Source organism: Melospiza melodia, chromosome 6 (genome assembly GCF_035770615.1).
Source record: "Melospiza melodia melodia isolate bMelMel2 chromosome 6, bMelMel2.pri, whole genome shotgun sequence".
Lineage (NCBI taxonomy): Eukaryota > Metazoa > Chordata > Aves > Passeriformes > Passerellidae > Melospiza > Melospiza melodia.
In genome coordinates this window covers 46,795,514-46,813,069 of record NC_086199.1, presented here as the reverse complement: position 1 = coordinate 46,813,069, position 17,556 = coordinate 46,795,514, and the positions used below count along the sequence as shown (strand labels likewise).

The 17,556-nt window shown below is 43.2% G+C and overlaps 1 protein-coding gene across 1 annotated transcript in view; it reads right to left on the bottom strand.

Annotated features, from left to right (window-relative positions):
* The window catches only part of LOC134420382 (bifunctional heparan sulfate N-deacetylase/N-sulfotransferase 4-like), a 65,176-nt gene that overhangs the window by 34,428 nt on the left and 13,192 nt on the right, over positions 1-17,556 (bottom strand). Inside the window, 1 exon segment of the mRNA XM_063160522.1 lies at positions 16,047-17,284. Within this exon segment, the coding sequence (XP_063016592.1) occupies positions 16,047-17,027 (981 nt within the window). The 5' untranslated portion in view covers positions 17,028-17,284.

Below are 17,556 nucleotides of genomic sequence, written 5' to 3'. Positions count from 1 at the left end.
ATGCACCAAGGCATTTTGCTCTGCCATATTAGATTTATTTATGTGCTATGTTCTGGATTGTTAGCTGCTAATGAGGCTTTGGCTCTTATCGCTCTAAGGCCTGAACAGTAACCTCATTTTAATGATTTCATTATTTGCTGCCTTCTGAGTGGAAGACAACAAATTTTCCTTTTAATTAAAGGCCAAAACACCTGTGGCTGAGGGAAGTGTAGAGGTTATCAAATCCTTAGAGAAGGCAAATGAATGACTTGGTGTGATTTTGATGCCAAGCATGGGCTGGCCAGGCTGAGGTAGAAGGTGCCTCTCTGGGGAGCAAAACTCCAAATCTGAGTTAGGCGATAACAATGCTAAAATGCAGTACTGGATTTCTGAAGATATTGTTAAGGCAAAACAGAACTTGAAAATCAGCCGAAGTAATTAAAGATGCTTTCCTCCCACCCAAAGGTCTGAGTGGATCAATAGAGCTGGTAAAGCACGAGCCCTTCCTTGCATGGGCAGTGGTGTTTGGGGGGAGGGGGGCAGATGCCACATGGATTGAGCCAGCATGATGGAATCCCATGTTTTTATTAGGGAAAGTGAGGCAAATATTGGGGCTCCATGTTGGGGCTGTCTGTAGGGAGACAGATGCATGTGCGGCTGTGGGTTGGTGTGTGTGCAAGTGCACAGACAGGGACTGGTGATCCCTGAAACTTCAGTTAAACCAAAAATGGATTCATTATGGGAATTGATGCACAGATCCTCGTCCTTTTTCTAGTATTCTATTAGCCAGTGTTGTTTGTTGTGCCCTTCATTCTGTTCCCACAGGAGGTAACAGCATTAGAGACAAGAAAGGCCCTTGAGAAAGAAAGGATCAGTGCCTGTGAGATCAGCTGGTGAAAACTGAGACTAGTTTTGGAGGAAAAATCCTGAAAGTCTCTGAGATGTAGACATTGTTTAGATTGAAAACTGCAGTTGTCAGAACATCTTTATGACACCTCTAAACATTATTTCTGCAAAGCAGAACCCAACTCCTGACACTCAGAGGTGTCTCAGGGACATTGCCAGAAACTGAGAGCATCAGGAAAAGCACAGGAGGGACACAAGGTTTGCAGGACTGAACATTTCCCCAGTGTGGAGCAGCCAGCCAGGCATTTCATTAGGGCTCCTGCTCATACATGTGCCCTTCCAGAGGCAATGCTGTGAATGTGAATTTTGGCAAGCAGCAAAATCTCCAGGTCTTGGAAGTCCATGGCAGGGTCTGTGTGGTTGGGGTGCTCTGGGGCATTCCACAAGGGAGAGCTGCCCAAAGAAACCCCATCCCAATTTACTGCAGAGCCTGCTGGTGAGGATGCTCAGTGGGTGGGGCAGGTGAGGAAGTTCTTCACTCAGTCTGGAAGGAGATCTAGGCAAGGAGGGGAAGTTGGATATCCCTGCTTTGCTGTGGATCTGTAATTTGCTGTCATCCTGAGTTGACTTGCACAGACTGGTTTGAGGAAGTGCTTCTGGCACAGGAGGATGTGCCAGTGCCTGGCTTCCCAGGGGTGCCGGCCAAGGTTGCACTGTCCCATCACCTTCTGAGGGTATGACTGAGTCTTGTCAAAAATGGGCTCACTTGCCATTACTCAAAGTCATGATTCATTTGGGGACAGATCCTAGTGCTGGACAGTGATTGCACTGCTGCAGGTTTCTGCTCTGGTCTGTGTGTATAAAATATGGATATGCTCACCATATACACAATACTTTTTATTTATCTATACTGTGGGCAGAAAATACGTGCAAATATTTGCACATACGTAACTTTAACATTACCTCTGCTTTGAGCTGAGGCTTAGATTAGCTCACCTCCAGAAAATCCTTCCAACCAAAATTGTTTTTCACTTCCAGACAGTTTTCTCAGGCTTCTATGGTACATAGTTGTTATTAATACCAAGAACATGGTATTAATAACAATTTTTAATGCATTTATTCATTTTTGTCCCTAACATCTGTCCTCAGTGCTTGTGCAGCTACGTAGCCCTGAGGTTCATTCCCAAGCCGTTCTGTGCAGCACTTTGCTGCTGGTCTGTGCAAAGTTGGAGGGCTACAAAGTAATAGTTTTTACTCTAAATTTCCAGCTGAAATTTTTTGGAAGGAAAAAAGAGGAAGCAAAGAGTACTTCCAGCAATGTTTCTCTGCACTGCAGGCAGCTGATGTCAGGATGTGATTTTTTGATTGCCTCTTCCTGCTCTTGCTCCCTCCCTGAAATCTATGCTAGGATAAAAAATCTGACTAAGCCTGCTGTGGTCTTGGCAATTTTCAAAGCTGGTGGAATTGGAATTGATAGGAAAACCACAAAGCACTTAAAATCATAGTAATGACTGTAAGGAAGGTGTGAAATAACTAGCCACTGCTATTTTCTGACAGGAAAGCCATCAGTAAAAAAGTGATGTCTAGCCTGACATTACTGATGGGGTCACTGCAAGACTGGGATTTTAAGTTCCTTATTTTCAGCTTTCAGATTGGAGCATAAATTTCTGTCATAAGGGGGACAATCAACTCAGCTGTGTCTGCACTTGTTAAAACTCAACTTGCTGAGGAATTTTTAAGCCCAGGGAAGCTGAGATGATGATTTCTGTGTGGTGAGGATTTTAGCCAACTTCCCATGCTTATAGCAGATAATACCAGTGTAGGAATTAGCAAGAATCCACATTATTGACTTAGTGGCTAGAGTTTGAAAGCAGTTTAGGGGTTGGTGTCAGTAAAATCTTTAATGGGATTTTGAAATCACTTGCTCTATACCCTACGCCAATCCTGGCTGGAATAGCAGGGCCTGGATCAGAGGGAAACTGCCAAACCTCACAGACCTGGAGGCACGTCTCATCCAGTCCTTCCTGCAAATGGTGCCTCTCCCAGTGCTGGCTGCAGAGCACTGGGCACAGCCAGGGCTTTGGCCCTGCCTTCCCTAGGGCTGGGACTGCATTTCCTGGTGCTTTTATTCCTGTGAAGCAGCCTGCTAATCTGTAGTGCCATATAAATAATTAACAGGGAGCTCTCAGCTGGGGCTGAACACAGCCAGCTCTGGCTGCAGATCTATTTTTCATTGTAGAGCTATTATTTGAGCCTGTTCAGCATTTCCCTGGAGTTGGCTGCCTTTGTGTGAGGTCTGACAGGATAGGTGGGTTTCTTAGAAGCAAGAAACAGGCGATGATCTGCAAATATTTGTGTAGTATGTTTATTGAAAACAGGAAAAAAAATCTTTTTATTTCTTGAATGGAATACCCACTTTATCAGATCCATTTCTGTGGCTGTGTTGTAACTCTGTCCTAAAGTCAGAAAACTGTCAGGAGTCTACCTGCATTTAATTGGACCTAGAGGAGTGCATCTGTCCCAGTAGAGGTTCAGCCAGTTCCAGCTGAAGGACATGAATGGGGGGATCCTGCAGCAAATTGACAACTCGCTGATGACTAAGTGGTGAATAACATCCCTGAGAACTCAGGAGGTGGCTCTTGATTCAGTATTAGAAGAGAGATGATGCTGAGTGTGTGACACAGCCTGGCAGTGAGAGCACCTTGACCAACTGCTCAAGTGTGGGTGCACAGATACATAAAAATATCCATGGCAATCATTCAGTCTCTTGTTGGAAAAAGGAATTCCTGGCCTTGTTAGAGCACCTAGCAGCAAAAAGCTCAAATGAAGAGCAAGGGGACAGTGTAACAGGGCGGAAAGTATGAATGGAAAATAGGGAGCATGAATAAGAAGCGGGTTTATTTTAACAGGGCCACACAGGTGAGCTAAGGCAATTGCTCCCATTCTGGGGAGGATCAAAGGCATTAGGCCTGGCTGGGAGCATCCACAGGAGCTGCTGCTGAAGCTGCAGAGGCAGGGAGTGGCTGCAGTGGCTCCCTGCCAGCAGTGATTGCTGCTGTGTGTTAGAAGAGAGAAGATTTACAGCCTGTTTGGGCCAGAGCTGAGGGTCTCCAGTATCAATCACTGCTGATGCTGAAGGATTTTCTAGGAATACTAACCAAATGTGCTGCCAAGTGCTGGGAGGGGAAAAGCCAGCCTGTGCCCAAGCTGAGAGCAGGAGCAATCTCCTGGGCTGTGGGGCGCTGCTGGCACAAGCCCAGGGCTGAGCAGGATCCCTCCCTGCAGGTCCATGCAGCAGGGATAGGAGCTGGTGGCACTTGGAGCAGAGCAGCAAAGGGACTTAGAGATTATTTCTTATCAGTTCTGACTTTTGGGAAGCTTAAGCATTTCCAGCAAAAGAAATCTCTTGAAGAAAGGCTCTTCAGCAGGAGACTCAGGAAAGGCAATCTGCCAGTGGGAGATCAAGGATTATTGGTCCAGTTTTTGAAACAACATGATCAGGAATGCTTGTTTTGATTTCAGTGGCTCTGCTCCCTGTGGCTGCAGTTCAGCCTGGCCAGAACAACAGCTCCATGAAATAAAGAAGAGATGCTCTATTTCCCCATATCCAATCTGCACGAGGCAGGTGGGGTTTGTCTCTCTAATTCCACTGTAGAGCCCCCAAGGAAGAGGCCCAAAAGGCAGGGACAGAGTCCTCATGTCAGCTCTGATCAATCACAAAATTAATCCCTAAAATAGAAATTGAATGGCAAAACTGTCTCAAGACTTTTCAGGGACAGCATCAAGGTCTAAAGTAGTATGTTAATAAATAATGGTTGTTGAGCCATTGTGGTCTTGTGGCAGGAAACTGTGCTGGTGTCAGTCACTGTGCTGCATGTCACCCACATAAAACCCACACTGCTCATTAGTTAGCTCAGGTCATGACTAGGCCATGCCCCAAAGTCTCTCTCTCTCCTTGGCACAATACAAATATAGGGTAAAAGACAAGTAACAGCAACAACTACATGTTGGTTGAGTTGTATATTCTTTCTTTTTCTTGTGTTTTGGTGCTTCAGACTTGTTTTCTTAAGCAAAAAAAAGAGAAAGAATTACAAATAAACTCTACAGTCTGTTACAGGTGGGTTCTCAGTTGCTATGAATTATTTGAAGACTAGACTAATGGAGGCTACCTTATTTATCTTCTTTAATTTATGGACTTGGATCTACTAAGGTTTAATTAGAGTGGTTTTCTGTTCCTTCACTGCCCTTGGAAATCATTCACTTGCATAACTTGTCACAGAAATCAAACTTCCTTCAAGTTCTCATCATGTACATTCATCTCAAAATTCTGAGCACCGACCAGCAGTGTCAAATCCCTGCCTTAAATTTACTGCTTAAAAATTACCTGCTGTATATGCTTTGTGGTGGGGAATTAAGGGTTTTTTTCTGCACACATTCAATCATAGAGGAGAGATTGGAGCAGGTGATCCATCCTGAGCTGAGGTGTGTCCTTCAGGGCTCAGAATGGGCATGTTGGCACAAGGATGGATCTGTCCTGTGGCATTAAGAGAGTGCCTCCACGTTTGGGGCTTTTCCCTGTGTGAGTCTGCCCATTGCCCACCCTCTCCATAAAAATCAGCAGCCAGGGAAGTCTGGAGAACTGTTTTCCTTGGTTATTGTCAAACTTTGATTTTGCAGAATCTTGATGAGTAAGGGTGTGCTCTAAAAACCACTAGGATTAAGTGTTGCTTTTTAATATTTCTGAGATGCTTGATAGTTGTCTGGCAGAGCTTAACTTCTCTGACCTTCCTCCCTTCTTTGTGATGCTGCCTTCCATTATCCAGGGAGCTGGCTTCAGTGTTTTGATAACTAGAATTGGATATTTCTGTGGAACAAAAAGGGAATTTCAAGGTAAATGTTCTTGCTTTGCACTGCATTTCTTTCACCAGAGATCAGAGTGCTTCTGCCACCCCCTGTTCCATCAGGTTCAGTGCAGAGAGAGCTAAAGCCTTTGTTGTCCTCCAGGATAGGTTTAAAATCCCTCCATGCCAGAAAATCCTTCCCAGCATGAAGACAGCATAGTGAGCTGTCCAGAGGAGAAGGCTGAAGATCCAAAGTTAAATGGCAATGCCCATCTTACATTTCCACTCAATTCTCTTGAACAGAAACATGAAAGGCCAGTATGTTGTCCAACAAAATCAACCCAGACCACCAACTGAGGCTGGCACATTTGAAATGAACAATTGCAGAAGTTTCAGTAGGCTGCTTCTTCATAAAACTAGGTGATTTCAGGTAAAATTGAGAACAAAGCTCTTTAACAGTCAAAGGAAATGCTTCAGGTTCAAAAGTATCACCACACCTTTCCCATATGTGGGAAAATTACACTCAGAGCAAAACTGAAGTACTGCTGCTCCTCAGATCACTCTGGAATAGAACCTGGCAAAAAACTCAAACCTGTACCTTGAGAAATTCAAGTGGTCCAAGGTAATTGTGGAAAAGTGGTGAAGTCTTTCAGTCCTTGCAGTAACTTCCTAGGAAAGAAACTTGTGCTAACAGGAAGCCCTTCTACATGGCTTTTCCAGCCTTTTTCCTTGTGTTCTGGAATGCTCTTCCCAGGGAGGTGGTACAATCACCATCCCTGGATGTGTTTAAAAAAAGACTGGACATGTCACTTGGTGCTATAGTGCAGTTGAGGTGTTCAACCTCAATGAACCTATACCTAGGGCATAGGTTGGACTCTGATCTTAGAGGTCTCTTCCAACTTCATTATTCTATGATTCTGTGTGAGTGCCCACAGCCAGCCAGCTGCTCCCAAGCTCCCTGAGCACACCCTAGAGGAGCAGTATATCTTCCAAGAGTAATAATGGCTGATGGCAATAATGGCCCAGTGAAAAATCAGTGTGCCATCCTTTCCTAAGTCTCCTAACTGTTGGATCTCGTGGCTTTCCTCTGTTCTCACATCCAGGAGCACCCTGGTTGTGAGCCCTTGTGGTGATAGGTCTCCAGCACTTGGGAACAGGGAGGAGAGCTGATCTCACCAGCACATGGAATACTTGCATGGCATCGTCTTAAAAAAGACAATTCACATCATTTGAATAATGCCAAGAGTGCTAAATTGAGACAGAAAGGTTGGAGAGGAAGGTTTGGTTTTTGCTTAAAACAGATTGCTATTTCAGAGCCATTCATAGGGATTCTGGTGGCAGCCAGAAAGTGGCATTACTGAGGCAGTTAACTTTTAAATCTACCTGCTTTTGATCTTAATCATTAAAGGCAGCACTTTTCCCTCTAAATATTCCCACTGAAAACTCTGTAGCTACTTGCAGTGTAAAGTATGATTTCATGTAACACAGGATCATTAAACTGGGAAAAATATGTTCAGCAAACTATCGAGCTTTTAATTATAGTTGTTACACTAAATTCCACTCATTTCTGAAGTGAGAGATTCTATTACTCTCACAGCTGAAGGGTAATGCCATAATTTTATTTTATATGGGAATAGCTGTTTAGAAATGACAAATACTGAATTGCTGTGACAGGCTTTGCTTGGGTATTGCTCTGCTAGCCCAACAGGATTGTTTGGCCAGGTGTACATCCAAATCCTGGAAATAATTTGCAGCTGTAAGATGAGGAAGTGCTAAAAGCTGGGTGTTTTTTTCCATTGTGGAAATCCTTCCTTACACCTCAAGCTCTCCTTTGAGCTGTGCATTCCCCCTTGTTTGCCCCCTCTCTGCCCCGCTGGGGTTCAGCACACCCTATGTGTTAGGTCACCAGTGAAATGAATAATCCAGAATATTTCTGTGCGTGCAATCTCAGCTGGCTTTGAGCAGTTGAAGAGCAGAAAGGTGGTTTTAGCCATCCTGCAGTGGGCTCTTTCCAGGCAGAGGTTTCCTGCCCAAAATTCCCTCTGGTCTTTAACACTCACCTTGCAATATTTACAGCAGGGATGGTGGGTTTTGTTTCCTGATAATGTACTGGGAGCCTGTGCCCAGTTACAGCAGAAATAAGAGGGAAAGCATATGGGAAACCATATTCCCTTTCCTAATAACAAATACAGAGGAATTACACTTGATAATACCACAGACATGTTTGTTTATAATGCACATAAATCTTGGGATATGTTACTAGGAAGAGACATGCAGAGCTTTTTTCAATAAAGAATTCACATTCTGCAGATGAACCTATTTTTTAAATGTAATGCATTATTGTTGTTATTATTGTTGCTATTAACCATGCAGAGCATAGCCTCAGCAGTTCACACTTGTCCCTGTAACTCCTAAAGTAATAAGATTATAGAGTATTTAATCTCTATTAATTATAGATTCATGGAGATTAATGCTTATTTATGTATGTATATTCAGTTCCCAAACATTTGTGCTAATTTGTTGAAAAACCTACAGTAAATATTATTACAAAGGAGGTCTCCAGTCTTGTGGCCCTCAGGGATTAAATATTACTGGGAAATGGACAAAGCACTTTTCCCTTGTCCTGCTCTTCACCAGGCTGCTTTTCCCTAGGTACAACTTGCTGCCCTCTAAAAACAATTGGGTCTCCACCAAAAAAAAAGCACTTGTGCTATCAAGAATCACTGACAGCTTGAAGAGCCAATATTTCATCAGGTTTGGGCCAGGCAGGCAAATACAGTCTGCTGTCAAAAATGTGAATTCCATCATTTTTTAGTACCATTTTTTACTTGAAGGGCTGATGTTTTGGGGTGAAAAACACACAGGTGCTGAAGCCAATGGATTTAATTGATTCTGATTCAATCCCAGCAGTTCAAGTGGAATATTGAAACAACTTTAAGGAATTGCCTCAGAGTTGGTATTTTAGGTTTAATGTGTAATGTAAAAGCTACGTTAATAATTCTGTCTCTTAAGTAAAATGAAGAGGCAGCAAAAACCTGAAATATCCATTTCCTTGAAATTCTTGTATTAAAGGAATGTCTCAGCAAATTGTGAGTTACTTGCATTTTTTAATTTCTGGAAGATCAGCAATTCCAAGGCTACATTTAATTATGATCTTTGGAATTTATTTTTTTTAATATTCTACAAACTGCCCCCTTTTCCTTTAGTCTGCCAGAGCAGATGAGCTGGCAGAACACAATTTTGTTTGAATCATATTTCAGTGAAACATTGTGCATTTCATAAATCAACATTTTGCCACAGAAAGCTGTTTCAGTGGAGCAATCCAGGTTGATCAAGTAACTGGAGTATAAACTGCATTTTCCTCTGCCTTGTCACTTTGCCATTTTAGAAGGATTTTCTACCCATCTATAAGTATAAGGATAAATGGCTAAACAAGTAGGATGGAAGGAAAATTAAAATCCTAACCTCTCACTCTTTGAGTATTTCCATACCTTTGTCAGAAAGTATTGGGAGGGTGGTATTATCTTTAATAGATTTAGTTTGTGGGGTTTTTTAAAATAAATGTTAAAATTCCAATTAAATGATGGCATCAATTAAAAAATTAAACTCTGAGATAAGAGATTCATCCTTTTCCGATCAGAAGTGTTAAAAATAACAGGGATGTGATGTGCCAGAGAAGCTGAGTGTGTCCCACACCACAGATCCCACTTGTGTTTGGGTGTTGTCTGGATGGAAAATGGGAACAGCAGACTAAGAGAGTGCTGGTAATTCGCAGAAAGAACATAAACATAGACAAGGGTAAGACTTACAAATACCTAGAGAAATTGTCATGGCTTGGTAAAGGACATGTAAAATTTGTGCTTCTGAAGGGGAAAAAATACTTGATCCATGGCTTTGTTTCCTAAAGAAAGCCATGAAGTGTTTTAACTAATACACTGCTTTGCAGGAAATTCTTATTAGCTTGTCCTTTAATTTTCTGGTAAACACTGAAAATGAAATTCTTAATGGAATTGAATAAAAATGGTTTTGTTTTCTCCCTGATATTTCTGGAGAGAAATTGTGAACTAACTTAACTTAATATCTTAAGATATTATCTATAAAATGTGTGTGACTATTTAAGTTATAAATTACTGTATTTAACATTAGAAATTTTGTTGACACAAAATGACAAAGTTAAATTCCTAAATAGTCTTATATTAGAATTTCCCATGAGGTGAAAAAAACTCTGTAGTACTTTGTTGGGGTTTTTTTCTGCCTGAATGGAAAGAAGGCAGGTGGAGGTGTAGAACACTGGGAGTAAAAGCAGTAACTGAAAGGATCTTTGGCCATATTCACAAAAAAGACAAAGACTTTAAGACTTAATTTCTATGAGCATATGTATGTAAAGTATAGGGGTGGATGGTTATGGCTAAGGATTTGAAGCCAGACATAGTCAAATATTTGGTTTTATACTTCATTGTGACACAGAGGTTGGCAGAAAACTCCTGGTTAATTATTGCTAAGTAGTTAAGTCTCAAATTTCTCATTTTTTCTGGGAGATTTTCTCAGTTTCTCACCTGTTTGTCCATCCCTCCCTGTCCCCACCCTTTTCCTGGGCACTGCCACTTGCACATCATTTGAATAATGCCAAGAGTGCTAAATTGAGCTTTTGCTCCAAGTGTTCCTCCTGCTCCCATTTGGATGACAAAGGCTTATTTAAAGTCACTTAAGTAACGCCGCTGAAGGAGCTGCATTATGGATGGGCTCCTGCTAATGTGTTAATTGCTGCTTCAAGTGCTTTTAAGGCAATAATTATCACTGCTCTTGCAGTCTGCACTGCCTGGCCCTTCTACAAGGCCATTCCATCATTCCAGAGTGTTGTTTTCTGTGCAGGAAGCAGCTGCTAGGGCTCCTTTTTAACTAATATGTGTTGTTTTAAAGCTCAGGTTAATGCAGGTCTCTGGAGGGGTTGATATTAAGCAGATGTGTTTTTTGGCTCCTATGGATTCCTAAGTGAGGCTAAATTAAATAGAATACCACGTGTACCCTGAAAATATATTCCATTTTGCTATAACCTATGACTTCAGAATTAGTTTGGAGAAAGGATTCAAGAAATAAGTACAAATCCAGGAAATCAGTGCAAGTGTAGAAGAGCAATGCGACACAAGTCAGCTTGTGAGCACCAGAAATCTGAATTTGACCTGGAAGACCTGCCATTTCTATATTATAAAATGTATTGTGACATTTTTTAAAACATCACATTTTAAAATGCTTTTCAAAATGAAGTTCTCTTGAGTTCTTATAGCCAGAATGAAGGATGATTTCTCTCACTTTTTTAAATAATTCATTTGTTGTTTTGTGCAGTGTTAGACTTTTTTCCTTGGGGGAAAAAACCCCAAACATCTGAGATTAATTCTGTGTTTAACAGAGATTATTCTGAGATGAATTGCTTGTACAAACAATACCAAATTGAACCCTACAGACCAAACACCAGTGTGTTCCCTGGGACAGAAGAATACCAAGTGAGTTTTCAAACATTGAGGAAAATCTTGCTAGGGACATAGTTGTTCAATAAATTCAAGAGGTAGAAAATTTGAGCCACCAGAATCTGTTTTCTGACAAGACTCTATAAAACTCTGAAGACCACCTAATTTTGAGTGGGAAGGTGGCAGATGAGAAAACCCCAAATCTATTAGAATTCGGGAGGGTCCTTGGATAGACAGTCAATCCATCAGGCTGCCAAGGAGAAGGATACGGGTTCTGCTGGTGCCAAGGGAATTGTGGTGTTTAACTACACTGCTACTGAAGTTGTGAATGAAAGAACAGGCCCTGTTGAAACAAAAGAAGAATGAAACATTCTGTCTGATGTGTCTTGACAAGGCACTTGAGTGGTATTCAACACTCAAATTATTACAGAAAGAATTGGGTGATTCAAGAGACCTGAACAAGGAAAATATTGAATTAACTGTCATCTCTGATGAAGCAGAACGGAGCAGGGACTCCCATTTAAAAAAAAAAGATTATTAAAATTTTCATGTAATGCCTCTCAGTTGCTTTTTGAATTCATTTTTAAGGACTTTAAGACTGTCCAAAAGTGGGAGCTGCAGACTCCACTTCATTGTGTCACTCTCAAGTGCTTCAGAAGGTGACAGAAGTGCCACCCAGGCTCAGTGACTAATGCTTGGCTTGCTCTGGGTTTCTGGGCTCAGCTTCTCCCTGAGCTGGCCATGGCCATGGTTCCTTTACTGGAAGGGGCTTATTATGATTAAAAGGGTATCATGGTGACTGTTTTATCTCATGACTGACCATTCTGCCATACCTGGTGATGTGGCCCAGACATTTCCAGTAGTTCCACCTGAAAGCAGCTGTCCTTGCACAAAAACCAGGGATAATCATATGCTGGAGAGATGGAGAGGTTGAGCTCAGCTCCCTGCTGTTCCAGTACTCTTTAATTTGGAATTGCCAGGAAAGATGCAACTGCAACATGATTTTTGTCTTGAAAACACTAAAATGAGCCAGAAATCACAGGCTTTAAGTGTTCCAGGCATTTTAATGATGATGAAGGTCAAAGACAAAGTGCAGACTGTGGCAGTGAGGGGGTGTCAGAGACAAATTGTTATTTCCACTGAAGGAAGTGGAGCTCAGAGGGGGAAAGCAGCAGGAGAAGGCAGACAGGCTGCAGGGAGAAGGGAGGCCTCCAGTCAGCACTAACAGAAATGACATTCTCAAGCATGGCTCCATCATTTACTGCAGCTGAGAAAGCCCCAGGATCCTCCCATCCCTATAGTGACAATTAGAGGGGTTACAGAAAAGGGAAATGGAGCTTTTAGGGAAGGGAGCTCTGGAATATGGTGGTGCTGGGACAGGCAATTTCTCCTCGATTATCTCATCAGCTCCAGCTGGGAGAGTGGGATAAGAGAGGGGAGCAGGTGGTTCTGACTCCACCCAGAAGGAGGTTTGTTGCAGTCTAAATCCTGGGGCTGAGAGGAGGGTACCAAGTGAAAAGCTAAAGCTTTTTGTTTCATTTGGAGTAGGTTTTTGTTTGTTTTATTTATTGAGGGGTAAATGCCTTAGCTTGCACTGTGCTCTTGCGGGGCTTTTGAGTTAACAATAGAGGGTGTATTTGTGAAAGGTGCTGGAAAACCCTGGTGGCTGCATGGAGCTCTTCCTGGGTGAGTAAATATTGTAAAAAACTGGCTCATACTATGGCAACAGGAAAAATAGCAATACTTCAGCAAGCTCTTACTCCTTGTTTGGGAAATGCAGCCCTCTTTGTGCTCAGTTAAAAGCAAACTTTAGGGGTGAAAGCTTTGTGTTTTTTCTGTTTGGCTCTCCCAGAGACAGCATAAAAAGACTTTTCCAGGTTTTTTTTGCCAAATCACTGATGCCAGTGATACTGGACTCATGTGGCTGGGACCCAGTATCATTTACAAGAACACAAATTCACCGTTTCTGCAAATTAACTGAAGAAATCTTTTGCCTTTGAAAATCAAGCACTGAGATAATGTATTGGCAGGCAGGAAAGGGAGAAATTCATTTGCAGAGGCTCGCTAGGCTCAAGATAAAACTCCACAAAGCTGGGAAAAACAGCTTTCTGTGGCTCTGCTGAGTTCCTGTTAATTACTTAGCCAGACATGACCTTGCACAACTTCTTCAACACCAGGGACTAGGAGATCTTCTGTGGTAAACAGAGCCCATAGTAACCCTGTTCTCTAATCTCTGTTTCTGTAGCTGATGCCACCCTTAATAAAAGTGTGTGTGTGTGTCTATATATATATGTTTATCTCCCTGAGGCACCTAATTGACAAATGGCTTTGTGAGGGAATAGGAACATTTGCGTTGCAGGAAGTCATTACCCAGGCACAGGTTGACTTGTTTGATTGCTGTTATATGCCAATATTGCTATCAAGGGACTGGCTGGGTATTAAAGCATTCCTGAGGGGTTTGGATGGGCATGGCACCTTTAGAGAGCCTAGCGGAGAGTCCCTAAATCTCTGCTCTCTGTGAGCAGCCACAGCCCCTCCTCCCAAGGGCAGGGCAAGGCTTTGCCATCACTGAAATATCAGCCTCCTAAGTAGTTATTTCTGCCTCTCAAGCAAAGCTGCTGTGCCTTACAGGGTGAAGGCAGGTCTGCTGGTTCTTAATTTCCTCCTTCCCCAGTGACTTGGGAGATTATTCTCTAATTGGCTGTAATTACCTTTTTCTGTAAACTAATCAAAGTGCACTCTACTTTCAGTGTTATGCTCATTAACAGGATTCTCTTCTGTGGGTTAATGGATGCTGGGAATGTCCAGTCTGTAGGAGCAGACTGATTTGTGTAGTAAGTGTTTGTGAGTTACCCTGAGGAACAAATCTCTGCCAGGTTTGAAATGAAATCCATAATGTTGAGGACAGAGTATCTGTGGGTGCTCAAGCTGCAGGGTGGATTTATGTGTGAAACATTCACCTAAAAATGGGAGATAAACTTTTTATTGTCCCCAAAAGAGAGTTTGAGGGGAAGGTTTGTTCTGAGCTTGTGCCTGTAGGAGATTTCTCCTTGTGGTTAGTGTTTGTGGTGTGATTACTTGTGTGAGGTGAGGAGGGGATTTATCCTATGAGTGGCACTTCTGGTGTTTTTGTGAGGAAGGTGGGCTGCTAATTTGGCATTGAGAAATGTGGGGAAAATGAAAGCTTCCCTTTGTACCCTGACTCAAACATAAGGAATGAAAGAAGGCTCACCATGCATTGCTTGGGAAAAAAATTAAAAATGTCTGAATCCCAGGCAGATGTTTTTCCTTGTTATTGTTTAGTTGTTCAGCAGCGTGGACTGGTTGGTTTTCAGATGGATAAAGGCAAGCAGCACATAAATATAATTCTGAATGCTTTTAACAGCATCCAGCTCTTACTGCAGCCCCTGGATGTGGAGTTTTCTGCCGTGTCTCCTATAATGAGCGCAGAAGTGTGGCTGCTGTGCCAAGCACAGCTGGAAAGGTTTGCCTGGCAATGTTGTTGACTGCTGGACAGTAATGGGGGTGACTTGGGTTTTTTCCTGCATAATGAGGTGATTCCACTGAGAGCTCAGCTCTGAATCTCCAAGTGTCCTGTGTGGACACTGCTCTGCTGGCAGTGGGGGCTCTTGAACTGCTGTGCGACAGTAACATTAAGGCTTCCTTAGCGCAGCAAACCACATCAGAAAGGTGCTCTCAAAAAGGTGCAGGCAGGAAGCTATTGCTGAAAAACTTGTTTCACAAGTGCCTTTGGAGTGAGTTTCCTCTTGTGTATGAGCCCTTGCTCAGAGCATTTCCCCATGTATTTCCAGAGAGAAAGCACTTGATGCACAGTGCTCAGATCTCAAAGGCACCAGGCACTCCGAGTGCTTGGTGCTCAGAATCAGCCCTGATGAGCATTCATACACCTGATGTGGCGAATGGCTGTTCTGATGTGCAAAATTGTTTCAATTGTATGTGACTACTGCTCTTGCTGGGTGTTTGGCTACCCCAAAGGTCTGGAGAGGAGGCTGAGGAACATAGAATTTGTAGAAATGGAAATAAGGGTTTAGAAATGAAATAGAAATGTGCTTTTGAAAACAAAAGGCTTGCTTATTGTTCCTGAAAGCATTGGGTATTTACAGGAAAAACCCTCCAGAATAAATGCTGCAGATTGTGATATTGCATGCTTAGGGATTCAATCAATCTCTATGATTCCCACATCTGGAAAATGACAAGAAATAACTGTCATGCTGTTGAGCTCTGTCTATTCTTTCCGAGCTGCACATATCTTTGAGAATTACTCTGACCAAATTTAATGGTGTCCCTGGATACAACAAATCAGGAAAATAAGTGTGGAAGAGCCCCCAGTGAGTAGTCTGTGGGCCTTTCACTCTGTCAGATGGTTATGTCACTTGCTCAAGTGCATGATGTGCTTCCACCCTGTCACTGGTAACTTTAAATGCTTACCTGCTAGTCTGTAATGAGAATTATCCTGATAACTCTTAGGAGTCATGCTGGGGCTGTGACTTCTTCAGGCTCTTTTTTTCCTTTTGCTCTTTGTTTTTTTTTAAATGCAGTGATGGTGAGGTTTAAAAAGGCAACCGTCTTGTAGTGTTCTGGCTACTTGACAGCAATAGTGAGAGAAATAATACAGAACAGGCCTCTAGAAGATATTATGTATGTGCAAGATATTATGTATGTGCAACATGTGTATGCCCCTACGTAGACACATCCCTAAGTGCATCTCTGTATGTTTGTGGGAAAAATGGCTTTTCATCTCAGGCTGTGGTTTATGCTTCTGCTGGCTGCACTTGTGCACTTCCAGCCTTTACCAGGAAAAAGGGCTGCTCAGCTTGTACAAGCTTTGCCTCCTTTTAAACTCCCATTAGCATGCACCCATGTCTGGGATGGTATCCCCCAGTTCTTGCCTTACCTTCACATCGTTGATGTTCATCCTCGTCCCCTCCTTCCCCATGAAGATGTCATCGATGTCCACCAGAATGTACCTCTCCAAGGAGAGCGTCAGCTTCTTCCCCGACAGGAAGGAGATGGCGTCGATGAAGATGAGCTTGTGGAGCCAGAAGATCAGGTTGTTCCCAAAGAGGACTCTCTGGATGCTGTCGTGCAGGCCCAGGTCCTGGATGACGGTCGCATGGAGAGCGGTGTGGGGCAGCGAGGCTGGGGTGGGCCTGGCGGGCTGCAGCTCGCCCAGCAGCACGGGCTGATAGGTGGAGTGGTTGAACTGGAACACCATCCAGTCCTGGCCGGGCAGGGGGCCCTGCTCCAGCCTGGGCGCTTTGGTGATGCGCAGCAGGGGTGAGCGAGGGTTCACCACACAGTCTCGCAGGGCCACGTTGTTGTACAGCTGCAAGGGCAGCCCTTTCAGCCTGCTGCTGGGGGAGCTGTTCTCGTTGGCTTTATGAAAACCAATTATGCTAGCACTGTATTCCACACAGTATTTTTCCAGAAGCTCTCTATTCCACGAGTCCATGGACACATACTTTAAAATATTCTCATATATAACGATGGTGTACTTCCCTCTCCCGTTGTCTGTGAGAGGGGGAATGTCCCCCTTGGCTGGTGCAATGACCATGTGGTACTGAAACTTGCTGGACTCGAGGATGGCTATGATATCTTGCCTCAGCTGGGAGTACTGGCTTTCCATGAACAGGAGCACAGTGGGATCAGTCCTAGAGGGATCAATTGGCTTAGGTGTTCTCAGCTCCGCAGACCTGTAGGGCAGAAGTTTGAGGTCCTCGCACTCTGCTTGCCCAGTGGTTTCCATGAGGGCCATTTCCTGCTTGTAGCCAGTGTAGAGGAAATAGGTGGAGATGACAATACTTGCCAAGCAGAAGGTGGCCAGGAGAATGACCAGCATTCGGAAGCTTCTGTGGAGCTTCCCGATGAGATTCATCTTTGGCAGGGCTTCCAGTTCCTGCTAGACTTAGCACTCTTCCAGGTACTCTTCCTAATGTGCCATGGGAATGAGGAGTTGCAGAAGTTCCCTTTCTGAGGTATTCATGTGACCATTGCAGTACATTTATGAGGCGTTCGGGGAGGCTGTAAGGCTGTCGGAGCGGGAAGTCAAAGGATCGGGAAAGACAAATTGGAAGAGGTTTTCTCACAGAGCAGCAGCTGCCAATAATCAATGAAGAGGACTCTTAACATTATCTAAATGTAGGAAGTAAAAGAAGAGTAAGTAAAACAAAATCCATAAAGCAATTAAAACCACACATTAATAAGGCCAGTGATTGATACTGGTAATGTGAGTAAAGAGGGAAGTTCTGAGTAGTTCAAGGAGCACTCAGTGTCACTTGCTTTCTTGGTGCATTAAGATAAACTGCATTAAACAGCTCCCCCGTGTTCTTAGGATACAGAAATGAACTCTGAAGAAAACCAGTTGAGGATGTGCATCTCCTTATCTGCTTGTCTTATCTAAAATG